The 27,170-nt window shown below is 43.9% G+C and overlaps 1 protein-coding gene across 2 annotated transcripts in view; it reads right to left on the bottom strand.

The window, feature by feature from the left end:
* Positions 1-19,203, bottom strand: part of ARK2N (arkadia (RNF111) N-terminal like PKA signaling regulator 2N) — a 44,528-nt gene extending 25,325 nt beyond the window's left edge. For both annotated transcript variants that reach the window (XM_014894859.2, XM_088157332.1), the window contains exons 1-2: positions 19,056-19,203; positions 3,774-4,587 (exon numbers count right to left, since the gene is read on the bottom strand). In XM_014894859.2, coding sequence (XP_014750345.2) covers positions 3,774-4,497 — 724 coding nt within the window. In that variant the 5' untranslated portion in view covers positions 4,498-4,587; positions 19,056-19,203. The remainder of the gene's footprint in view (positions 1-3,773; positions 4,588-19,055) is intronic.
* Positions 19,204-27,170: the final 7,967 nt, after the last annotated feature.

Here is a 27,170-nt window from a genome sequence, read left to right as displayed (position 1 = left end):
ATAATTTTTAACAGACTAATTTTTTTTCCTGCCTATTAACTATCCTGAGTTATTTGAACCAAAATTCATCCCTCACAGATGCTTCATCCACGATCTATGCACAATTCTTAGCAGCAAGGAAACTGTGCCCATCTCTTTGGGTTTACTTCATATTTTAAGTCTTGGCGCTTTTTAAATTCAATATTAACACTCAAACTTCTTGAAAGATTTTTGTAATAGCCTAAAAAGATGAGTCATCCCCATTTCAATTCAGATTTTTCTGAGCTGTAGAAAGCACAATGGTGGTAAAATGCAAAATTTTTTTTTATATTATTTGAGTTTTTAAAAATCCCTTACTTGGTCCAAAAGAGAAGTGTTTACACAGCAATGAATATTGATTCCCAGACTTGCTCTCATGCCAATTTCATTCAGTCAATTTGCAGTATCACATGTGAAATTGTTTAAAGGAAAAGCTTCCTACTACAGCAGGAAGTTTTGCAGAATCTCTTTCAGGACTCCTATGCCATGTTTGTGTGGTGTTTAAGAATGGCAAAATCTTAAATGTCAACAGAGAGGCTAAGTCATTAAAAGGTAAAAAATTGTTCCTCATCTGCAATAACCCAAAAATCATGGCATTCCCTGAAATAAAGAGCCAAAGATGATGACTGCTCACATCAGTGATAAGGTTCTCAGGAGCACCCTGAAGTTTAGACTGAACCTGTATTTTTGGGTGTAAATTAACACTACAGGATGCATTCAGAATACCATTAACTTACATTGTGCTGAGCTCCTGTGCAGCTCACAGTAAAGTGAGTATCACCAGCAAAGTATCACCAGTAAAATCTCAACTCTTCAGTCTTCCTTGAGGAGAAAAACAAGCCTGCCACTATTTTAATCCACAGTACCTTTAAGTTCAGCAGAGACCTCTCTATTGTACAACTGCTCTGTTTGTAACTTCACAGCGTCATCATCATCATGTATTTCACTGAACATTTTCTTTACCTTACAAATTTAGCCAAACATATTTCAGAGCCAGTGATGTGGATGGTTTTAAAAAAGGTTTATTTAAACTACTGCGCTATTTAAATGGAAGAGTTTTAGTGACACCACATGAGAGACTACTGTATTCTCAAATGTGGCAATTAAATTTTTCAGACCACACACAAGCAAACTGCCTACTGTAACACTACCTGTGTTGACAGCTTAAGAGCCTGTGTAATTATTGCCATGAGGGCCAAATTAACTGTCACTAAAAATTTTAAAGCATCTCTGGTGGCAAAGCTGTTTTTCAGGCAACAGAAGGCTAAAAATAAAAATTATAGAAAATAAGTGATGTTGAGTAAGTAACCAAGACTGCAGCTGAATGTCCAAAGACAGACCAAGGGGAACACATGCTGCCTGTAAAAAACTTATCTGCATCAATGTGTACAGGTAAATCTTTTAAAAGTGACAGGCTAAAGCTTTTCATGCTTTTGTCCTGACACTGAATTCAAACCTTCCAGCTTTCCACTGTGCGCAGAGAACACCGGCGGCGTGAAATTCCAATAACGCCTTTTGATACCCTTAATTGTTTTCTATCTACACGTTCTCTCCCTCAGTTTTGAGGCTATTCACAGTGTTTTGCTAAGTGCACTAAAATGTCTTTCCAGTCAAAAAAGGAACTGAGTCCTTTGCCAGCTCCAGGGATGGCAGATGGCCTGGGAACCACTGCTGCGACAGAGCGCTGGGAGTCCAACCAGACTCGCGGCTCCACCGCAGCTCTGAAAACCACAACGTCTCCTTCACCCACAAGCAGCACAGGATGCGGTTTTTTTTGGACAAACCACATCCTTATCTCTACAGAGGGTATTTTTCTCTCTCACTTTCAAGACGTTTCCCACAAAACAAAGCCGTTTCTATTTAAAGGAAAATCGCAATGTGACAGATAGGCATCACGACCTGTCGTGCCAAGGGGGCAGCTCAAACATTTTAATGTCTCAAACAGAACTCAGCACCAAGCAGATGACATGTGCTGTGAAATCAGAATAAATATTAAACCATCCCTCCCTTGGGATGGTTTGTGCACTCTTGTACTGCAGGTAAAACTGGGCCTTGGTGTAATTATCACTAATAGTCAAGCTCTGCATGTGATGGGATCCCTTCACCAAAAACATCTCCTGGTCAGGAGGAAGAGTGAAATACAGAAGCATCCAGGGATGTACAAAAAATATCCTGGAGTGGCTTCAGGTCCCAATGGCCCTCAGAAACCAAAGCAGGCCTGAAAATACAATGTTGGGCCATTCTGGGTCACAAAGCACTTTTATGACTTAAAAAAAGAATGTGACCTGAGGTATTTATTCTGTGTGTTTTGGAGTTTTGTGAGGGGTGGGGAAGAACATGTCCCAAAAATCAACGAAATAGTCTTCTTCAACAGGCTTTTAATTAGGCTTAAATTGCCCAAAGTGTAAATATTATAAATAAAAAGGCAAAAACTGTGAAAGCTACAAGACTGACTAACTACTAAATTGGTAAAAGTAATTTTAGATCTCTATTAAAAGTTTACTACACAATAATTATAGGAGGATATTATGCCTTTTCCAGACATTCTAATAATAAACATTTACTTCCTTTGTGCAACCTGCTTCCTAGCAGGTGTGGGAAAAATGCCAGTGTTTGTGGTGACAGCATCATCCACCATAATTAACTCAGTTAAATCAGTTATTTGTAAGATCTGCTGCAGTATTTTAAGTAATTCATCTAGAAAGCATTAGTTCAGCAACTTAATATTGCAGTTTTCCTTTAAATGTTCTATGTAAGATGTTATTTTTCTCAAAAAGAAAAAACTTTTAGCACAACAGGCAAAAAGGCATGTAACCCAGTAAAAATTGGCAAGCAAAAAAGTTTATTTTTACGTAGTTTTATTTTTACGGATTTTATTTCTGATTGCCATATGATGATGGTTCTACGGTATAATATGCTGCAAGAATAATTCACACAAAGTCCTGTCCACAGCACTTGGACTAGTAAAATAACAAAGACTCAGCAGACAAAAGCCTTGAGGAATTCAACTTTCTTTTGCTAATAAAGTGACACTAATAAAATGACAAGAAGGCCCCTACAATTTGCTGCCTCCCATCTTAACATAGATGTGTCAGAAAGTAAGTGCAAAAATTATCGATCCTAATGACATAGGAAAATGGTAACAACTTTGTCTAGAATGTTGAAAATATAGGTGTGAATATAGCTTGGGCACCTGTGTAATCATACCTGTATCCTAAAATAGGTGACCAGCTGCAATCTGAAAGAACTTAGAATAAGGCTAAGCAGGTTTGTCATGCACTGACATGTCGAGCTGATGGCACAGGGTAAGTGCAGTAATGGCCAGGGCCTTACTGTAACACAGGCAAGAGGTGTGCCATGCCATTTCTAACACAGCTGCCAAGCTGTGGGCTTTATATATTAAAGCAAAGCTGGCCACTTATCTTAAGAATTAGATTATCACCATCTAAGGGGATTTGACAGCACTGACATGAGTTCGTATAGGCTTACAAAGATCTGAAAAATCCAGAATGCAAAAATAGTCCTTCCTCCCATTTACCATTTCTATGCTTTGTTGGTGTGCAAAAAGCACACAGGAACCTCAGAACAGATTTTTAAAATTTGCCCACGTCTTGTTATTACACTGCAGTCTTCAAATTTACACAGAGCTGCAGTTCTCCTGGGTTTTTTTCTCAAGTGTCACTCATCTAACTTAGCATGACAGCTGAGAAACGATGTCAGGCGCGTTACAGTTCAGTTTAAAAAACATCCTCTACCTGGTATCTCTGCAGTGATTGTCTTGCTGCTCCCTGAAACCTCTTCGTCGTCGTCGGACGAGCTCGTGCTGGAGTCACAGGTCAGGTCACTGTCGCTGGTACTGCTGTCCTGCAGCAGGTTGTACTTCTTGCGAGCAGCTGCCTCCCGCTTCTGCCTCAGCAGCCGGATCCTCTCTTTGTGCTTTTGGCTCCGGTGACCCTTGACCTTGGTAACTCGGCCGTTCTGCTTATCGCTAGACTGTCGGTTTTTCTTGGCAGCCATGGTTGAAGTCTCACTTTCGGACCTGGATCTCCTGGATTTCCTCCCGACCGCAGCCCCGGACACCGCGGAAGGATCTCCCTCCACGGCGGCTTCAGCTTGGCAGGGCTCGTTCTCCTCTGCGGAAGACAACGTGTCTGAGTCGGCCAAATGGCCGCTGGAGGAAGGGGAAAGCATGCAGTGGTTGGAAGAGTCACTCTCATAAACTCGGCCACCCGCTGGCTTGTCGCTCTCCGTCGATGCCAGCTGAGACTCCGAGGAGTCCCGCCTCAGTTCCATCAGCAAGCAAGGCATGGAAGAGAGCACTGCAGAGTCTGCTGCAGTGGGCACGCTGTCCTTCTCAGGTTGTGTCTCGACTTCTATAGGCCTGTCTTCATCTGGAGCAGTTCCTTGCTTTTCAGAAGTCTTTGGTGGAATTTCTGAATCAACAAGTTCTTCTGCTTTTCCTACTGCCTCCATCTTCATTGCAGAGCAAGGTCCTTCCAGTCTCAAAGCATTGAGCACGTTGTCTAGGAGGCTGGGTGAGCTAGACGTGGTCTCCAGCAATGCAGCAGCCTGCACAGGAACAGAACAGTAGGAAAGAATTACACAAGTAACTCAGCCTGCTCTTTCAGAGTCTTACCTCAAACAACTCACTGCTTTTGGCTGCAGACAGATTGGGTTTACAGAACCCCAGAATGGTTTGGTAGGAAGGGACCTCAAAGCTCATCCAGTGTCACACCCTGCCACAGACACCTTCCACTGTCCCAGGTTGTTCCAAGCCCCAATGTCTAATCTGGCCTTGGACACTGCCAGGGATCCAGGGGCAGCCACAGCTGCTCTGGGCACCCTGTGCCAGGGCCTGCCCACCCTCCCAGCCAGCAATTCCTTCCCAAGATCCCATCCAGCCCTGCCCTCTGGCACTGGAAGCCATTGCCTGTGTGCTGTCCCTGCCTGCCTTGTCCCCAGTCCCTCTGCAGCTCTCCTGGAGCCCCTTCAGGCCCTGGAAGGGGCTCTGAGCTCTCCCTGGAGCCTTCTCTTGTGCAGGTGAGCAGCCCCAGCTCTCCTAGCCCAGCTCTACAAAAGAGCATTTTATTGCTCAGCATCATGTTGATTTTCTTCATTTACTTTTTCCTAATAAACTCATCCTGTTACACCAAATTATTCCTTCATCTACACACCCATGAAAAATGGTATTGGAGTCACACTGAACGGAGTTCCCAGTGGAACCATCTTGCATGGGAACCTTATACACCGAAGACTTATTAAACGAAGATTTGCTACTGAATTGTCAGAGGCACAGCTACAAGCTCTGGCTCCAGAGGCCTTAGCTACGTGTCACACACACCATGCTAGTGAGTCACATAAAGATGTTTTAGGAATATCTAATACACCATTCAGGAAGTCCTTGAGTGTCTCCCATGTAAGCCCTGGTTATACGAGAACCTCAAGGCTGATTTAGTTTCTCTCGAATCTTCCGGGAAAGAAACATTAAATAGTAGGGGCTGCAAGCAACAAACATTATGTACACACACCAGCATCCTACATTTTACTTCAAGTTGTAATTTAATAAATTGCATTGCTTCAGTGCAAATACAAAGACCAAGCTGTTTATCTAACTGATAACTTGCACATTATCTACGCAAAAGTACCTGAAGCAACTTCAAGGAAATTTTCCTGGAGAGATCAATAGTTACCATTCTGGCTTCATTATTCACACTTTGCCTTTCACCTGAATTTTCTCTTGGAATACGACACAGAATAAAGATCTTTCAATTACCACATTCACTCATAGATTAATGGCATGGAACAAATCCTTTACAGCTTCAGAAGTACAGTAAATGATAAATTTATGGCACTTCAAAAAACAAAGTGTAGGCAAGAAAACTCAGCAGTGAGATCTTATCTGAAAAACTGCATTTCTGCAGAGAAGGCCAATCAGCACTTGAGCACCCTGAGGAAGCAGGGATAGTTCAGAGAGATTTTTTCTGTACCCTAAGAATCCTCCTTCAGTTTCCTGATCCATCCCAAGCTGCCTGTAAGAGTCTAATTGTATACATGTGTGTAATACACAATATAATACTCCTTGCTTCTGAAAGGTGCTGTGCAAAGCTCAGCATTGTCCTGTGTGCCCTAATCCACTTTGAAACTTCATTTCTAGAGAATACTAAAATAGAGCTCATGCTTCCTTCAGGCTAATGAATGAACTGCTGTATGGCACAAGGAAATGATGAAAATACTTATGGGAGAGAAATATTAGCTAAAGAAAGGAAGGTTGTTAATATCAGACGTCACAAGAAAGATGGAGATGACAAGACCAGGTGTGCAACATAGGAGAAAAAAAACCCCACAAACCCAAAGTCCCAAACAATAAAGCCAGCATTTCCCTTCCAAAAACCAGAATAAAATGCATACTGTGGAATAGAGGAACACGTATATCAGGAAAAATATCTGTGCATACTTGCACTGAATAACCCTCTCTTGAAAGCAACTTCAAAGACGATTTTCTGGAGACAATAATTACATCTAAGCAGTAAATACCACGTAGGAACAGTTTATTTCCAAGGCTACAGCAGAGCACCAACAAACCCAAATGATGAACACACACATTCTGAGACATAAATGCATGTCAATAAAATCAATATTCCTAAGTAATTCACTCACAAACCTGTATTATCAAATAATTCTATTATACAGGTAAGCAAAACACAGATTTCATGATGGAACAAGTGGAATTTGTATTGTACCTGCTAGTACAGCTCCCAGCTTTCCTCTGGCCATGCACTTTAAAATTAAAAATATCTTCTCTGAGAGTTTTGAAATGTACACACAAGGAAAATATTGGTTGCTCAGACACAAACCAAAAGAGTATTAGCTTGGCCAAATGAAAACATACTTAAATATTCAAACTAATAACTGCAGAAGAGCTTCTGCACTGTTCAACCTTTGAGCCTGGGGAGCACAAAGAACAGAGTTTGACACGAAGCTAAAGGGCAGCCAAAGTCAGCCGTAGACTTTTTTCCACAAATGTCCTACTTGGAAACATCATTTACCTCACAGCTCCCAAAAGGGCTGTAACAACACCTGCACTTGCCTTTCCATCTCTCAGGTCTATCAGCCAGAAAAAAATATGTTTCATTTGCACATTGCCACCTTGCTAACAGCTCAATTACAGTGATTTTATTGGATTTTTTTAATATTAAGTGGGATTTAGCTTTAACTACTTTCTTTAACTTCTCCAACCACAGTACTTTGATCCCTCATACAGTGACTTTCAGTGAGCTGGCAGTAAAGGAGGGAATAGCAATTTCACAACACTGATGTGCTTCTGTGTATATAGAAAAAACACCACACATTCTGGTAAGGTTTGTACTCTACAGGTCAATTGAACTGGTTCTTTAGACATCATCAATTCCATTATATATACATATAAACCAGAGGTTTGCCTTTCACTCAGTGGGGAAAAAAAAAACCCTACCATGACTCAAACAGGCTTTGCTGCAGGGAAGAACACAGTTTGGCAGAAAACATCCATGCCAAGGAAAGCCTTGTCTCAAAGACAGAGAAAAATATCCTCATTTAGTTCTACCTGAAAAATGTACAGAACAGCAAGAAGACTTTATTGAAAAACTCCCTATCTTGCTACTCACCTTTCTAGTAACAGTACTAGAAGAGGAAATCTCAAGGTGGTGCTAGCAAAAGACCATTTTTCTACTGAAATGAGAACACAGAACTGAAAAATAAGTTGTGATGCTTACAGAAACAGATGGATACTTAATTAGACGTTCATCAGAAATGGCATTCTCCTTTTGCTGATGAACAGATACTGCAATGACAATTTAAAAAGGCAATTTTGCAAAAAAACTTCTGCATTTGATTTTTCCAAAGGAAAATGCTATTTTCCAAGACACACATAGAACACACTAGTGTGAGAAACCATTAAATTATCCTGGGAAATATCTTCAAATCACAGACTCTTTTGTAAAGGCACACAATTCGTACACTAGGGAATCTGCACTTCAGGGAAGAAATCCAGAAGGATTTTGAAGATCAGATTTGCAGGGACAGCCCAGACTCTCTGGGTTTTGTCCCCATTCTTTTCCCACCTAACTGTGACTGCACCACCATATTCCCTCCTGTGTACAGAACTGGCTCAACCTTCAGTGGCTAGACTCCTTTCAATAAGCCAGCAGAAATCAAAATGAGAAAGTAAGTGACATTTTCTGACAAAGCTCGCAGGAAGGAGGGAAGGGAGAGCAAACACAAATCATCCCTGTAGAAAAAAAAACAAATCTGATTAAAAGCTGCCTGCTGTTTTGCATCATCACAGCTTGAACTCACAGGTTCTGCCTAGACACAGTAGAGGATCCCGAGCATTCCCTCATGGCACTGTTTGCTCTGGGAAGAGACTTTTGTAAATTTAAAAAAAATTATTACGAGCAAAAAGCCTCAGAGGTGATAGTAGCTTCCTAAAGAACATTTATCATGTAATATATACAACGGTACAAAGATTTATATTAAAGATAACAGGTTTCCCAGAGCAGAGTCTCAGGCATCAGATTATAAAAATAAATAATTTAAGTGTTGGAGCAGCAGATCAGCTGTGTGTCTCCGTAGAGGGACACTGAACAAAGAAATCCCCAGAGAATTATACAGTTTAGACACCCGCCCTTCACTCGTCTTGACTTAGCTCACTGCTAATTTTTGGGGCCTTACAGCACCTTACTGGGTTCTTTCTCCATGTCCAGGCAGGCCATTCAGAACTGCAGCTTCTGCTGGTGGTGGTGGTTGCCTGCTGATGTCTGCTCTGAGCTCCTGGGGTCTCTACTCCCTGGCAGAGCACAGGGAACTGAAAAAGCCCTCTCTTAGGAAAACAGTCCTCAGCAGTAAGTGCACAGCTTAAGGTTGAAGGCTTCAGCAAATCCAGCTACTGAGGCCAAGCAAGCAACATACTAAATCAGGTATCATATATATTAACAGCTAGAATGTTACTCATTCTACTTATAACTTACTTAAGCTGTACAAGGAGAATCTCTCAACAGCTTAATGAACTCCATAACACCCTAATCTTAATTGTACATTGTCATTTTAAGTGTTAATGAGCTGACTAATGACAAAGAATGCCTAGCTTGTATGAAGCAAAACAGCTCTTCTTTTTCTGAACCTATGAACAGGACAGATTCTTGTTTTGGAGATAGGTACTAGTATTTTCACAGCAGCTTCCTAGAAAACTCACTTTAGCTTATTACTAACACATTTCCTCTTAATCGCAGTCCAACAGACCACTTCTTTTCCCTGCTTATGGTTGTATCACCTTCTTATGCCAATTCTGGCAATTGTTGAAATGAAAAAAATTATCTAGCAGAACACTGCCTTTAATGGCCTTTCAGCTAGTGCTGAAAGAAAACAATTTGAACAACCCGCCTCCTCTCACCACTTACCCTTCACCACTGGAAGCCATAATTTATTTTTTAAAAATGAGAAACTGTACCTGTATTATTGCAGCAAATAACATTGTGTACGTTCTTTAGGCTTTTGTGACTACATAAATGAAAAGTTAAACTGCAGTGCGCATACAAGTTATTTGTTCAGAGTACACAGTTAACTAGAGATCCTTCCAACCTCACTGTCTCAGTGCCACAGAAGTCAGTTATTTTCATCTAAATCTGAATATGTTTTGATATTCATAAGGAACTAAATGCTATAATGGCTCATTTTTACACAAACAATTATTGTCATTGCCAGTGGATTACATTATCTCACATTTACCCAACAGAGATGGAATAAATCAGAGGTGTCAGAGACATAATGATAAACATAAAACAGAGGCTAATAAAATTATGTAAAACAGCTGACTGTTTTTAAAAATGTAAACACACAGACAAGCTCATTAAGAACTCTGACTTGAACAGTTGATAGATTGTGTGTGAGGAGGATGCGTTGGGGAAGGAGGGAAGCTGCACACAGGCTGGGTATTGAAGAGTTGACTGTAACGTGTATGTCTGCTTCATAATACAGATAGATTTTTGGCAAAAAGCAAAGTTAGGCCCTCTTCTGACAGAAGGATGTGTAACTCTGAAGATGTGAAGTACTAATGAACCTGTACACTTCCGAAGCTTCACCAAAATCCTTTGCAGGTATAGCTGTGACTCGATCACACTTTTTTCCTTCTCAAATCACCTTCCTTTCCACTGAAAATCAACACAATTAATACAGTGAACTCACCAGTGACATTTTAGTACAAAAAAAACCATAGAGGTATCAGAGAACCATAGAAAAACAGAACATTTTGAGTTGGAAACGACCTTAAAGGGGATCCAGTTCCAATCCCTGCCAAGGGCAAGGACACCATCCACTAGATCAGGCTGTTCCAAGCCCCAGCCAGCCTTGCCTTGGACACTTCCTGGGACAAGATATCCTGTGCCAGGGCCTCACCACCCTCACAGCCAAGAATTCCCTCCTAATATCTCATCTAAACCTACTCGCTGTCAGTTTAAAGCCATTACCTTACGCCAGACAGCAGAATGCTTAATTAACTAAAAATGAATGAATTCAAATCATCAGATATCTATCAGGAAAGACTGATCTGCACCGAGACAAACGTAGAAGTACCAACAATTTCTGGACTTCCCAGCTTGTTCAGCTCTTCCCAAAGATGCCACACATTCCTTTTCATTTTCTTTTAAGTGTCAAACAAACCGGTGCACTTCAAACAACAGAAGTGAGACCAACACAGTCAATTTAACTCAAGACAGTTGACTCAGCTCTGTGTGGATGCGTGTGCACGATGCTCCACAGCAGATTTTTCATAACACTGAGCCGCCCCCACAGGGATACTGTGTAATTTATATAGCGTTCCTTTGAAAATGCTGCCCTAGAGCTGACTCACTGGCATGCGATTCTACCTAAGGCACATTTCTGGGAGTGGAGCTGGATCTTTATCAGATGATTCACAAATCAGGCCTGGTAGCAACCCCAAAGAATAGGACCCTTGGAACCGACATGGTAAGAGAACTGCAGTGCAAAACAAAAGAAGAAAGGATTAAACTAATTCTGTTTCAACTGGTTCTGCATAAATAAATGAAAGTTAAAAACAGGCTGCTCCTACTGAGTGCTCAACAGGCTGCATATACAAATTACCCAAGCCTGAATACAAATTACAAGTGTACATGTTAATACAAAGCTTTCCTGAGCATCCTTTGGGATCTTGAAAAGCAACATTTTTTTATCCTACATAAGAAGACTACACATTTAAATACAGTTTTTTTGCATTGTAATGCTTAATGCACATATTCTGCCTCTTTCAGAGGACAGGCAAGTACCAGCTAAAGTTTATTTCACAACTCTGCACACAGGTTTCCATAAACATTCACCAGCTGCAGTTGGAACCCCACATTAAAAAAAATCAGTCCTTGCAGACAGGGTATAAAGCACGCAGGGTTGGCTGCACTTAAGTCTTTTAAGAATCTCCTTTCTTCCTCATAATGAAACCATTTTTCTCAAGGGCACAACAATTTAAAACCTACAAAGCTCTCTACTCTAAAAATTAGACGGGGCACATCTTTATTACTATCTGTTCCTAAAACTTTAAATGACTCACCTTTATACTTTTTCTTTCAATAAACCAAGTGGCAGAAATGAATACAACAATATTTCCCTTTTCTCTCTTTTACAGATTAGTTTGCAGATCACTCTACAGAGGAACATCATATGGATGGACCATCATTTTCTAAGATACTGAGTTTAACAGATTTTCCCACTTGACCTATCCATTTCTGTTTCTTGAATGAAATGGGTTCTGTGCTTCCCCATGATATATATATAAAAAGATCTCCTCAAGAAATGTTGATCTATTGTTCTACCACAATCAAAGCAATGCTCGCATAAAAGCCACATTTTGAATTGCTTGAGCATCACATAACAAATTTATTCTAATTTTCAGAGCAGAGTTAGGAACATTCACCTAAGCTACCCTTAAAGTAATCAACACTGTCATTGGGCAACAGGTCCAACTGGTAGATCAGGACAACTGCAACGTAACTTCAGAGAAGCAAATCCATCTCAGCAGTACTCAGAGAATTATAAAGGTTAGAAAACACCTCTAAAACCATCAAGTCCAACCTTCAACCCAGCACCATCACCACGTTCTCCACTAAACCATGTCCACAGCCATTTTCCAGCATCTCCACATCTACACCCAAAAGCTCAAGGCATTGAACTAGACTTGCTGTGGGTTTACAACAGCCATTTAAGGAAAAGGAGTTATGAGATACTAAGTGACTTTACAGCTTGTAAATATTCTATGGTCAGATGTTTTTACACATCTTTGCCATGGGAACCAAACAAAACCAACTCTTGGTTATTTTAAAGTCTCAGATGCTTTAATTTAGCACCAATGAATGTTTTTGCCACAAGGTATAGGGTAGTAAGATAACCATTCTATGGTTTGACCATCAGCTGACATATCCAAATTCTACAGAAGGGCTGAAAAGGAGCTGCAAGCCCAACAAGCCCTGATCTCAAAATAATTTTCTTACCCACATAGCCACTCATATTGTTCACTTGCTTCTTTAATTCTTAAGCTAGTAGTATCAAATCTAAATACTGCAATACAGATTTACAGGTGTCATGTGCCATTCAAATGATGAAATTTAACAGCTGTTGGGCTCTTCTTGACACCAAATGACAAGTACCAAGAGGTGCCAATTGACTTCAGCATCCACTAGATTGCTAACACTCAACAGGGCAATTTTTACGTGTCCAAAGTGTTCCTAAAGAACAAAGGATTCATGTCACAGGTCTCAGTATGAGGCAAACACAATTTGGTTCTACAAATGAACAAAAGCTACCTTGGGTATTTAAAAAAGAAGAACAGACTGGGTCAAATGACAGTCACATGCATGATACCAAAAATGCCTCTAACACGGGCTTTACTATCACATACTTTCTACAGTATTTATTCCAGCTGGCAGAGGAGAAGAAATTTGAGCTCTACTTCAAGACAACAACAGACTAGAAAGCAGACATTTCTTTCCCACAACACACTAAAGACTTTGCATGTATTTGACTGCAGAAATTAAATAACAGTATGTAAGAAGGTACCAAGTTACCAGCTACAAAAAGATAAAAAGAAAATTAAAAGGCAGTTTTCAGTAGTACCATGCAAGCAAGTACTGACAGGAGGGAAAAAAAAAATTAATCCACTCATTCCACTCCCCCACCACCCCCCCCCCCAAAAAAAAACAAAACAAAACAAAAAAACACACACACCAAACAAGCCTTAAAATGCATCTTTTACCCAAAAACTACTTCTTACATCATTATTTCTGTTTAGGAAAAAGTGTCTCAGCCAGCAGAATTAATGGTTAGGAACAGGAGACAAACTATACAAACAGTTTTCCCAGTAAAAGGGGAGATGGAAGAAAAAAGCCAAAAGAGCATGGAGCCTGGATTATCAATTCAACTTCATTCCATTAATTTAACACAGCCTTACTGCTGCTGGAGCTTGGAGAGTTCCATATAGACAAACAATGAAATCCACTACAGGTGTTAAACAGTAAAAAACCATTTTGATCTCATAAAACAAACAAGGGAAATAAGGCAACTGTTATCAAACTCACTTTAAGTTGGGGTGAGGTTTATAACTGATTATTGAGGGCTTATGAAGGTAACCCTGGCAAGATATTCAGTGAACTTCCTTAGCTTAGTTTTAGTCAACAATTCCTGGATTTTCTTTATTACAGTGAGTGGATCCAAAGTCTGTATTTTGCATTTAAAATGGGACTGCTAGCAACAGTAAGTGGAACCGTGAAATACAGAACTTCACTCTGAAGGCTTTCTTAACACAATACTCAAAGAAATACGTGCTTTTTTGTAACTTCTCACAGATTCTGCACAGTGCTACCAAAAGGTGTTACCTTCTCTGGAGGAACTTTAGTTATTGGCAACAGAAATTGCACTCCACAAATGGGCTCACAGGCACCCCTGCCCAAAAGACCATTCTTTCCCACAAGGGCAACTTCATTTCCAAAAACCTTCTCACCAATCACAATGAGGACCCACAACCAGCATTTCACCTAATTTCCTTCATTAGGAGACAGCCTTTATATCATTGCATTTCCAACCTCAAGCACATAGAATTAGTAGACAGTTTCCCTGATCTATTCTTTACCAAGTTTTTTTTTCCCTAAGTTGTCAGATTGCTTAGAAATGTCTTTCTGGTAAGATCTGGCATTCCAAGAGAGAATGAACCAGGAGAGTGAACTGAGGAGCCAGGAGAATTACCAGCTGATGAGAAAGCTAAAGTACAAGAAAACAGCACTGTTTCAGCCCCACCTTGCTATCAGGACAACCTGATCCTTTTTTTTTTTTTTTTTTCAAATGTTTGACAGTGCTGTTGGAGCACCAGCCTCACACTGGAACCACAGAAATGCAATAGTCCCAGCGGAAAACAAATTACTGAAATGGTAATTGTTTCATCATGCAGACAACTGGTATTATAAAGTCTGGCTCTTAGTTATTCCCAGCTCTGCTACTGTGAGTCACTTGGCCTCTACCCATGCTGGATGAATGGAACTGAAATCTGCCTTTTCTAAAATAAGTTCTGAAATGTTAACAATCAAGCATCATGAAACGAGACACTGGAGCAGAGAGGTAGCAAGAGGAACACTTATTCAATCAAGGTCTGGCTCTTCCTGCTCCTTTTCAGGAAATTTTGAAGCATTACACAGAAGAGTATCTTGCAGGACACTGCAAAATCCTCGCTATAATGTCAAATCCATGGTCCAAGCACACCTAAACAAAAATGTAACTTTGAAGGAGTCTTCAAATACTTGCATTTAATTAAAAAATCATCACCTGGTTCCACTTAAGATTCAAAAGTTGTCAGATTAACAGCTTCTAAGCCGTTTTCTTGGAGACCAAGTATCACAAAGCACGGTAAGGCTGAAGCCAGTGCACTATTCTGCTACTTATATCAATTTCAGAGCATTGGAGAGACAGACTACATGGTCAAATCGATACAAAAAAAACCTCCTGAACACCTTAAATAAAAAGAGGTGTAAGATGGAATCATTCTGAACCTAAAGCTGACACACCTCATGACCACGGGCAAGTTACTTGACCTCCTGGAGCAGTCGGCAATGCATCTGACAGACTCTCACTGCAACACCTGTGCTGCTGAGCCGCAGCTCATTTCCAGCCCTGCATGAGTAATCCGTGCGTGCCCCAGCTGCAGGGAGCCCGCCACATCCACGGAGAAACTGCTACAGGCTCCATTCACGCTGATCAGACATGGGCAGAGGCAACACTAACGAGCGGGAAGGGGCAAAGACAGCTTTAAATGTGAACGCTTAAACAGTAACACCGAGTTAGCGATGAGTATCAAGTCACTCAGCTCAGCTCAGAGACGTACTACATCAGAGAAAGCAAGAGCACAGGCTACTGTTTACACCATATGCACATTTTGATTTACAGTCCCTTTCAGCCAGTTCTCTCTTTGCTCAGAATTGCACATTTGTGGACATTGTGTTCTAAACCTCAAGTCGCAGACTCAGAACTGCATTATGCATTAAAAACCTGGAACAAAGATGTGACAGAAAGCACAAGTTTTGTGGTGATTTGTGTTGTCCAAGTTCCCTGCAATTAATATCTGCTGCTACAGATTCCAGTTTCCTAAGTTTGGCTGCTCCTAAGTTAGAGTGATAAAGGCTGAACTCCCGTTCACGTGCTGAACATTTATTTTGGTTCTGGAAAACCAAAAGTTGTTTCCTTTCCACATAAGGTCATCTCAGAGCACAGACACACACTGTACCACACTTTATCTCAGAGCTCTTTCCCAGCACTATGCCTGTCCCCCTCTCCCAGTGCTGCTTCATTTTCAGTTCCCATTGCCACCAGCAACGTTCAAGCCAGAAAAGATATTAAAGTTTTAGCAATTCTTTTCCACAGTACAAGTTACACACTGGCAATTACGGTATTTAAATATTTTACTTTGATCTAGTAAATGTGTTATTAAATCTGCTGCTCAGCTTCTGTCAATGGTTGAAGTTTTCCAAGCCATTCTGTCAACTGCACATAAGAACACAGAAGCTGAGACTGACCATAGACCCAAGGCTGTCGAAAAGTACCATCAACACAAGTTTGAAATGTTATAGACAAGCACGTGCAGGTTGCTTGAAACTATTTACTCATTTGAAAAACTTTCCAAAGCTTTCATATTGCTAGGTAATTGGTGGTTATTTTGGTCAGAGGGTAACCAGAGAGTTGGCTCCCTCAGTGTGCAGCCCCTTCACGGTGTGGTACGTAGAGACCCCCATCTCATTAACAGATGTTTCAGTGAGATGTTGATATACAGGCAGGTCAAAGATAGCACATACATCCTTGGTGGTGCAGGGAGTTGATGTGATAATATACAAGAGAAAGGAAAGAGAGTGAACAGGATCCAGGCAAAGAATCCTGCATTTTAAAGGTAAATATACAACAAGGAGAAGGAGGTCAGGACAGCCAAGGCAATTATTTCTTGTTGCTCTGATTGAGTTACACCAACTTATCTCCCTAATGTTTGATGTTCAAAGACCCTCATGATAATCCATATTTACTCCCTGTTCACTTAACCTGAACTTACCCCGTTAATCCCACCTCCTGCACAGTGCCCATTTATCAAAGGCACCCAAACATCCTTCCTACCTCCTCTTTATCAGCTTGAGCAGGGCAACATTTTCTGTGCACCGTGACCGTTCTCAACCGCCTTGTGGGTGGCTTCAGGTTCCTTCCCCTTTCACCTCCCTCCACAGCACGCAGCTTAAGGCACTCACTCCCGGATTGGGATTTGCTCTGTGATTCCCTCCAAGCAGGCAGAGATGACCAGGCTGCACTGCCACACACATCACACGTCTGGATGTGCAAGGCCACAGTGCTCCGCTCTCCCTGACTTCTCCCTGCACCTCTTCACCACGCCAACCAGCAACTGGGCTGGAGAGCAAACAGAAAGAGTCAACACCGTGTAATTAAAAAATTCGAGTGTTTCAAAATGAGTCAGAACTGCTACCCTCATGTACTCGAGCAGAAATACCAGCTGCCCAGCCTCACACACCGCCTTCCATCGCCCGCTGCGTCCCTGCCCTCGGCTCCCCAGACAGAGCACCAGAGTCCCTGGTGAGCCAGAACCACAGAAATCTGCTTTTATTGGCTTTCAGTAGCCACATAACCACCCCCTTTGGAGCTTGCCTGGACAGCACCAGCCTCCTCTAGATCACTAGAGGTGAGAAATACTCAGAAAAAATTACTCTTAAGAATGACTGCTTCTGGACAGACGAGTTCCTCTCACTGCTTTGCTACCGTTTGTGTACATACATATATATTTTTTAATTATTATTATTTATGTATATATTTTTAGGGGTATGTCTGGGTTTAGCTAGCACATGACAAGCAACTCACTGTTCTCCTGAGAGTCTGCCACAGACCTGCTTGCTCCACAGAGGCCACGTTTCCCTCCTCCAGGGCAGCAGGGAAAGCTGCACTGCCCTGTCTGGCTCCCAGCACTTGCACCACAGGAACAGCAATTACAGGTGGTAACTGGGGCAGGAGAACCACACCGTGGGGAGCTCATAAAAGCAACACGCTCAGTTTCCACCTCAAGGTCAAACACTATGTTTGTAATAGACTTAAGCAACGTAGCACACTTTAGGAGAAACATTTTAAATGTAGCGTTTGTTTGCTGTTCCAAGGGGAGAGGCATTACTGTTTGTGCTTAAATTTTTAGCTTGAAAAGTGGAAATAGTTTGGCCCTTGCCTGTATGTGAAACTATTATTTGATCTGATGGTACTTTGACAAGTACCAGAGAAGATCTAAAACCGAATAAAAGCTCTGGGAAGGGGAATTAAAAGAACTGTTACATTTTTTAAAAGATGCTCAAGGGTTCAAACATTTACTTATTAATTCACTTTTTAAAGCTAGAATTACTTGTCCAGGAAAAAAATCAAACAGGACTGACTTCTGCCATGTTGACACACAAGTTTTTTTCAGCTTTTGAAGCGCTGTTAAGTACTTTGTGCTGGTTTAAAGTGCACAGCTAGTTATAACCACAGGCCTTGTGTAACTAAGTTATTGCAGTTTCAGTTTCACCAAGGTACCTACAAACTTTAAGGCAAGTTGCCTTGTTCCACGGTTAACAAACTAAGACATAAAAACACTTCAATGCTACTTAACAAAGGTGGAAGCAATGTAACCCTAAAAAAAAAAGAAAAAAAAAACAAACCAGGTCTTTCAGAAAGTGGCCTTTGTTGTCCAATAACCTCCAGGCAAAGAAAGTGACAGTACTGGAACTGGGGAAATAGTTAAAATATTACAAGTCTGCTCAGTCCGCCTTTTTTTCGTTTTCAGAACGGAACAAGTAGCACAGTTAAGTTTTATATTCCCCTCAGACGGCTGTGTGGCTCGGAGCCACATCTGCAACCCATTAGACGGCAGGAGCTCAAGGGGAACCCGGGCTAGATACGCAGCGAGCAACTTGAGCGTCCTCCCCATACAAAACACGTTTTCCCACCGGAGGAACACACCATCCAAGGTAAACAAAGATGCAGAGAAACCCCTGGAGAAGCGCACAGCTGGAGCCCTGACACCCCTGGTTTTTCCAAGGGGGGACCCTCCAAGAGATCACACGACTTCAAAAGTCGTTGCATGAAGGAAAAGAAAAATAAAAACATCAAAAAGAAAAAATAGGCACATTACAAAAGTCCCGGGAAAGACAAAGTGGCCCAGGAATCTGTGGGGAGTTTCGCCCCGCGGGGTCAGGGCAGAGGAGGGCGGCGGGGCAGGATCAGGATCAGGATCAGGATCAGGGGCAGGGGCAGGATCAGGATGAGGATGAGGATGAGGATCAGGATCAGGATCAGGATCAGGGGCAGCAGGACCACCCCTGAGGGGCGCAGCCCCCGCCCGCGCTCCGGGGGCTGCGGGGCCGCTCCCGCCCGGGGCGGCCAGGCCGGTACCGCCCCTCCCCGCGGCGCCGGGCCGCCCCCCGCCCGCACGGCACCGCGCTCACCTGTGCGAGGCTGGGCCCCTCGCGGCCTCCCCGGCGGGGGCAGCGGCCGGGGCATGGGCGGCCGGAGGAGCCGGAGCGGCGGGAGCAGCGGGAGCGGCCGGGAAGAGCCGGGAATGTCACCGGGGCCGCCGCGCCGTCACTTCCGCCCGCCAGCGCCGCCAGCGCCGCGCGGGCCCCACAGCGACCCCGCGCGGCCGCGGCGGGAACGGCGGGAGCGCCGCCAGCGCGGGGCTGCGGGAAGGGATTGGCCCTGTCCCTGTGTCCCTGTGTCCCTGTGACCCTGTGTCCCTGTGACCCTGTGTCCTGTCTCTATGTCCGTGTCCCTGTGTCCGTGTCCCTGTGTCCCTGTGTCCCCGTGTCCCTGTCTCCATGTCCGTGTGCCTGTGTCCCTGTGTCCCCATGTCCCTGTCTCTATGTCTGTGTCCCTGTGTCCATGTCTGTGTCCTTGTCCTCCTGTGTCCTTGTGTCCATGTCCGTGTCCCTATGTCCGTGTCCCCCTGTATCCGTGTCCCTGTCCCCGTTCCCCAGTGTCTGTGTCCCTGTGTCCGTGTCCCTATGTCTGTGTCCCTGTGTCCCTGTGTCCCTGTCCCTGTGTCCCCGTGTCCGTGTCCCTATGTCCGTGTCCCCCTGTATCCGTGTCCCTGTCCTCATGTCCATGTCCCTGTTCCCGTTCCCCAGTGTCTGTGTCCCTGTGTCTGTGTCCCTGTGTCCATGTCCCTGTGTCCCTTTGTCCGTGTCCCTTTGTCCCCATGTCCCTGTCTCCATGTCCATGTCCCTGTCTTCCTGTGTCCCTGTGTCCCTGTCCGTGTCCCTGTGTCCGTGTCCCCCTGTATCCGTGTCCCTGTCCTCATGTCCTTGTCCCCGTTCCCCAGTGCCCCTGTGTCCCTGTCCCTGTGTCCCTGTCTCTATGTCTCTGTGTCCGTGTCCCCGTGTCCCTGTGTCCGTGTCCCTGTGTCCCTGTCTTCCTGTGTCTCTGTGTCCCTGTCCTCATATCCGTGTCCCTGTGTCCCTATGTCCCTGTCTCCATGTCCGTGTCCCTGTCCTTCTGTGTCCCTCTGTCTCTGTCCTGTGTCCCCGTGTCCCTGTCCTCGTGTCCCTGTTTCCCTGTGTCCCCCTGTCCCCCTGTCCCTGTGTCTGTCCCTGTGTCTCTGTGTCCATGTCCCTGTGCCCCTGTGTATGTGTCCCTGTGTCCTTGTGCCCCTATGTCCCCATCTCCACGTACCCATGTCCCTGTGTCCATGTGTCTCTGTGTCTCTATGTCCCTGCACCTCCGTGTCCCTGTGTCCCTGTTTGCTTATGTGCCTGTGTCCCTGTGTGCGTGTGTCAGTGTCCCTGTATTCCTGTCCACCCGTGTCTGTGTGCCTGTATCCTATGCTACAGTGTCTCTATGTCCTTGTATCTTTGTGTCCCTGTGTGCCTGTGTCCCTGTTCCTGTCAGTATGTCCCTGTCACTGTATCCTTGTCACTGTGCTACTGTCGCTGTGTCCCTGTTTGCCAGTGTCCCTGTGTCACTGCCCCTCTGTCAGTGTCACTGTGTCCCAATATCCCTGTCTACCTGTGTTTGTGTGCCTGTGTCCCTGTCCACCTGTGTCCCTGAGTCCTTAGTCACTGTCCCTGTGTCCCTGTGTCAGGCCTGTGTCCCTGTTCCTGTGTCAGTGTCACTGTGTCCCTGTCCACCTGTGTCCCTAGTCACTGTCCCTGTATCACCAGCTCTGTGCCCCTGTCCCTGTGTCAGTGTCAATGTGCGCCTGTGTCCCTGTTCATCTGTGTCCCTGAGTGCCTAGTCACTGTCCCTGTGTCACCAGCCCTGTATCACTGCCCCTGTGTCACCGTGTCGCTGTCAGTGTCCCTGTCACTATCACTGTCCCTGTCACTCTGTAGCAGTCACTGTCCTGTGTCCCTGTGTCACTGTCAGTGTTCCTGTCACTATCACTGTCCCTGTCACTCTGTAGCAGTCATTGTCACAGTGTCCGTGTCCCTATCACTCTCCCTTGTCACTGACTCTGTCACTGTCACACACACCTCCTAGCGCCCCTCACACACTCTGAGCACATTCTCCCTTCGACACCCATCCTGGCGATCCTGCGCTCGCTGAGACCACAGAATCCCGGGATCTTTGGCTTTGGAAGGCACCTCCGGAGACCCGAGCCCGGGGGGCTGCGTGCGGTGCCATCAGAGTGACACTGTAATGCCCTCTTTAAACATCGTAATGCACATTTTAATAATTGTAATGCACGCTTTAAACATCGTAATGCCCTCGTTTAACACTGTCCTGGTGTTTCTGCACCCGGGGGTTTTCCCGCACAGCTGCAGGTGTCCCTGAGACTCGGAAACGTGGCAGGAAATCATTTCAGCATGGTCTATAAGTCCTGATCAGGGCTAGGAACACCTGGGATATTCAAGAGTTAAGCATTCACCGTAGAACTGCTCGTGGCACAGCCTCAGTCCTAGGGCAGGGAGCACGGAAATGGGTGGGAAATCCACCCGCGCCACCACCCAAACCGTGTGCATGATTCGGACTCGGAAAACAGACATCATGCCACCGCAGGAGCATTTATCATATTGGGGGAGATGAAGAGATTCAGCTAGAAGCAGAGCCACGCATTCAGGAATCCACAATTACTTTTAAAACCGGTACTTTGCGAGGTACTTCTCGCCAAATACGCAAAAACCCACAAAAAAACCCCCAAAACAACAACAACAAAAAAAAAAAACCCCAAAAAAACCAAAACAAAACCCCCCCCAAAAAAACAAACAAAAAAAACCCCACACGAAAACAAACAAAACAAACAAACAGAAAAAAAAACCAAAACAAACAAAAAAATAAATTTAAAAAAAATAAAAAACAAAACCGACACTCGTCAAGGAAGGTGAATGCATTTTCTGTGGTGTCAGCATGAAGGAAAGCACTAACAAAATCTATATTTGAGCAAAGACAAAACCTTTTCTGTGCTGGGTTACGGGCAGAATGCAGAGCCTGCTCCGATTTCCTACGCGGCTTGAACCATCAACCCTCACCACCCAGCTGGCCGCTTCTGGAGGGGAGAAACATCCAGAACCTGTATTTGAGAGGGAAAAAAACATCCAGAACCTGTATTTGTCGGGGGAAAAAACCATCCAGAACCTCTATGTGTGGGGGGAAAAAACATCCAGAACCAGTATTTGCGGGGGAAAAACATTCAGAACCTGTATTACCGGGGGGAAAACCATCCAGGACCTTATTTTGCGGGGGGAAAAATATCCAGGACCTGTATTTGCGGGGATGGGTGAACATCCGCGACCTGTATTTGCGGGGGGAAAAAAAAACACCCAGGACCTGAATTTGAGGGAAACAATGTGGAGGCATAAATCCCGAAAGGCACCCGAGGATACTGCGCAGCTCACAGGCGTTGGGACACGGCATCGGGAACAGGCAGCGCAATTTTGAACGGAGTACAGGAAAGCATAAGGACACGGGCGAGGGCGGTGAGCATCTGCCTTGGATTTGCAGGAAGAAGTGATACTTGGGAAGACTCCACGCCTGAAGGAATCGGCAGGCTGGAGGCTTTATAAAAGAGAGGAGAAGGAATTCTATCTTAAGTACCGCGGAATTAGTAAACTGAGCGAGGAGACACCAGTGATCTGTAAATGTCTGAATGAAGCAAGTGGCATCAAGGGAGAAGGCTGGGGATATATCAATGATTTTAATGGGGTGAAATTACAGAAGGGTATGTCTAAGCTAAGAATCCCTGCGGAAAGCTTCTGAATGGAGAACCACAGGCTGGAAAATCATCTCCCTAAGGGAAGTGGTGAAAGCTTTATTGCCCGAGATTTTAAATGCCATATTAGGGGAAATACCAGGGGACTCATTCTGAAACATTAGGGAGATTGGGCTGAAAGATTAGGAAGAGGAAACGCTGGAGGTGGTGCTGGCTCCAGGAATTTTGGGAGTACAGCCCAGCACATCTTCTAGGCTCCTCTGTTATCATTCATTGACTGTGTCTGCCAAGAGTGCAATGATTTCAGCGTTAGTTACCCCACAAGGAAGTGATAAAAACTCCTCCTCCAGGAAGAAATTTGTCTGAGCAAAGGGAATCTCGGCGCTTCCCCAAGGACAATGGGAGGAAATCAGTGCTCAGTGCTGGAGTACAACCCTGAGCCACATTCTCTTGTCAAAGTAAAAGTTGGTTGTGAGAGCATTTTGGCTCGTAAGGGTTTCCAGGCTGACTTCTCTCAGCCAGCTCCTGGCGGGGGGACACTCCTTCTCTTTCCCAGCCCCCGGCTAAAAGTTTCCCTCTAGCTCCAGACTGAAGAATGACTTCTCAAGAGCTCATTTTGGAGGCATCCACAGGCACATTACTAAGCATCCCCTGCAAAGGAAAAGCTTCACCTTCCTAGCAACATTTAAACAACACCCATTTTCCAAGTCTCTGAAATCACAAATGTGCTGCTGATATCCAGCCAAGCCATCCCCCTGCAGCTCTTGAGGTCACCCAGGCTGCCCTGCAGCCAAAGCAGTGGCCAAAGAGGGACCAAAGAGGTTGTCCAGGACACCAGTGTTCATCCATCCCTGAGATACAGCCAGCAACTTCTTGGGAAGGAAAAGAAATGAAACATTGCCTCACTACTAGGTTTTATCAGCCAACATAATCTAATTAACCAGCACAGCTGTTTCATTAGCATTAGGGGCATATTTATCAAGGAAGCATTTATTAGATTAGCTTGTAATTTTGGAGTTGCTGGATATTTTTTTTACTGGAGTTAACACAGTTCAGGACGGTACAATGCTGAAGGAATTCCAGGCAGAGGGAGGCAGCACCGTGTCCTCCCATGCAGGAGGTATCTGACAAAGACAGAAGGAATCACAAGTCTTACTTCAAACACACTCTCTCTCATTGGTAAAGCCTGTGCTTATTCACACGTGGTGTTTTTCTGTAGGAGAAATATTTGTGAATTGAAGAAGCAGAAACACAGCTCAGAACTGCAATTCTTTAGAGAAGTGAGCATTTAACAAAATAAGAAATGCCTCTAAAGTTGCTTGAAGGTTCTAACAGCGACGGCCTGCTTGGAGACAAAGTGAAGGATTTCCTGCAAGGTCACAGGGACCAGGATCACTATTGTTTCACTGCTGACCCTGTACTTTGAAAATTCAAAGAATACCTTAGAAATACAAAAGATTTCACAGATCTCTAAGACCTATTCAGTTCTAAATGTAATTTGAAAGATCTTTTACCATTTTACACATAAAATTTTGCTTATAGGTACACAAAACAGCGTTAAGTATCAAGATACTTGGAGTGTTTTACCGGAGATGGTACCAAATGTAACCAACTTACTGTTAAAATAAGTCTTGAAACTTTTAATATTTTTAATTAAAGTCCATCTTAATATCCCACATATACCAAAGGATTTATGTAAATGAAAGAAGATTTTTGAATACTTTCAGTCAAAGAAGACTGGAAAGGAACCACAATGAAATGTTTGCAACAGATGGAGTATTTCTATAGTACTAGCCAAAAGATACAGCCAAAAGAGATTCCATCCACACCTTTTGATTCGATGCATTTTAAGTAAAAAGATACATATATCAGCTTAAAAGCCTTAAATTTGTGGGACGGATTCTGCAGTTCTATAGCATTTTACTTTATTCTGAACGTATTCTTTTAAATAGATCCACAATATTTTGCTAGTTTGAAGATTTTTTTTTTCCTAAAGCAGTTATTATTTTGCATACTGGCCTAATAAGAACAGTATGTCAATTTGTGGTAAAGTGTGTATGAGTTTTCGTTTGAGGCCGATCCCTATTTTTCAAATCTAGTTCATAATTTTAATTCCTCCTTTTTTTCTGGCTTTATTGGGGGGGGGGGGGGTGGGTTTGGGTTTTTTTTTTGTTTGTTTGTTTTTGTTTGTTTGTTTGGTTTTGTTTTGTTTTCTGGTGGAATTCCTCATGTTTTCCAGGAGGAGGAATTGAGCACACAGCAATAAAGCATGAATGCCTTTTGCACATCGTTGGGAAAATGGAATGCCTGCAGCTCAGCCTGGCCCTGCACCTGCTCTCTTCTTGCAGGTGTTAACACAGGTGTCTCCAAAACTCAGAGTGGAGCACCTGATGTACCCTGCAGGGACAGTGAAGCAGCAGAGGCCTCCCCATCCTCATTGGATCACTCAGTTGGGTGATTATTCCATATTATCCAACAGACAAGGGTCCAGCTGGCAGCCACCCGCTGTGACCCTCGTGGAAGCACTCAACAGCTGCCAGGGCAGAGGGAGAAGCCCAGAATCAGAAGTTTTCTGTTTTCTGGTGTGCTTCTGTCTCAGCAGGGCTTCAGCGAGCTGTTCCTCCTCCAGCATCCCATCCCCATGTAGGAAAAGCTGCACTGTCCCAAAACACACCTGAAGGAAAAAGTTCCTGCAAGGCATTCTGCAAAAACAAAGAGCTAAGAAACCTTCCCAAAGAGCTCCACAAATCACATTGGCTTGACTTTTCCCGATTTCCGTCCAGAGCTGACCTGACAGCTGTCCGCTGATTTACCCTGCGTGCGCTGGGGACAGCTCAGCTGTGACACACGGCTCGGATGCAGCTGCTGCAGATTGTTCTTTCTCGAGTTTCCAGTGCTAGGAAGCAACACGTGGCTGCGTTCGGGCAGCTCTCCAGACAGTCTGGCCCTGCTGCTCTCCAGATCTGGTGCTGTGAAATAGGGAGCAGCAGCCCGGGAGCGGTGCAGCTGCTCCGTGGGTGTGGGGAGGGGAGAACAGCCCCAGGCTCCACAGCTGGCACAGCACTTCATGGCAAGGTGGAGCTATGGAAGTGCCACAGTGCCCAGGAAATCCTCCCAAGCCTGGAGTCATGGTTACACGTGTCAGATAAAGTCTTCTCCTAATCTTAGCCAAGAAATTAAAAAGCAGGGCTAGTAGCACCCTCAAGCCCTCATCTATCCCACCTTTGCATTCCAAAGCGTGATCAACACTCCCTCACATTTTAAACTCTTAAGCAAATCATTCCTAATCTGCTTTTATGAGCTTCTAGTGATTAAGACTCCTTAATTGCCAGGCTATGACCTCCAGTGCCTTACACTGGCTTTCTTGTTACATCATCCTTTGATGTCTACCCAGCCATGCTCTCTTGTCTTCCAAGACAATTTCTTTCCCCTACTACAACAGGAAAATCAGATTATATTAATGTTCTTTCCAGTTCAAACACCATTCCCATGGCCTTCGTGTGGGTTTTATTCATAAGCAGTACCTGTACCTGTAATCATCCCTGCACTACAATAGCTGCTCCAAATTTCACATCAGTTACCTCTGAGATAATTTCTCTTCAGCCAGCCTAGCCCATGAATTTTCCACTTGCTTTTGCCCTCATTTCCTACCCCAGAAAGAGTGAAGATAAATACCCCAAAACTAAGGCAACTCATCCTTTCCTCACAGCTTGATTTAAACACCTGGAACTAAACAGCAACTCCTTCTGCTGTATGAAAGAGGCTGGAGATTCTCATGGGCAGTGGCTTTCTAGGAATCCCTCAATTCTTCCCCATCATAGCAAAAAGAGGACAGAGCTCACAGTTGTAGTATTTTATTGACACTAGTGCAATTTTGAATCTCTCTTCCTGCAGAGCAGTGGAAAATCAACTTTTGCAGTGAAGCAACAGCTCTCATGGCTATAATCTCCTGCAACTCCAATTGCAAACAGAGAGCACCACAATTTGCCTGGATGCTTCCCAGAACAAACAGGCCCATGCTCTGTGTCCTCAGGTGCTACCACTATTTCTAGATTTTGCTATTTCCCTATCCACAGGAGATTTTATGATTTTCGGCTTTTGTACCAAAAAGCTTCTAGAAGCTGGAGTGTGCAAAACCAGTCTGAAAGTGTGGAAGGCTGGTGTGGTGATGGCATGGAAATAATAGGACTCGGGAACCCTCATGGAAGATGACATTTGAGGTAGAATTGTTAAGGGCAATTTGACTTCAAAATCATCATGTCCCACAGTGGTTCTACAAAAATACTCTTTTCAGATCTAGAAAGGTCTTACTGTATATTTTTGTTTGTTTGTTTGTTTTAAAGCTATGCCTGCACTATCCATAGAGCTGCTTTGCAGGCATATATCACAGAGGGAAAAATAACTGATAAAGACAACA

The sequence above is a fragment of the Sturnus vulgaris genome, chromosome Z (genome assembly GCF_052056855.1).
Source record: "Sturnus vulgaris isolate bStuVul1 chromosome Z, bStuVul1.hap1, whole genome shotgun sequence".
Lineage (NCBI taxonomy): Eukaryota > Metazoa > Chordata > Aves > Passeriformes > Sturnidae > Sturnus > Sturnus vulgaris.
The sequence above is the reverse complement of the archived record's forward strand: the minus strand, read 5'-3'. Positions and strand labels throughout refer to the sequence as shown.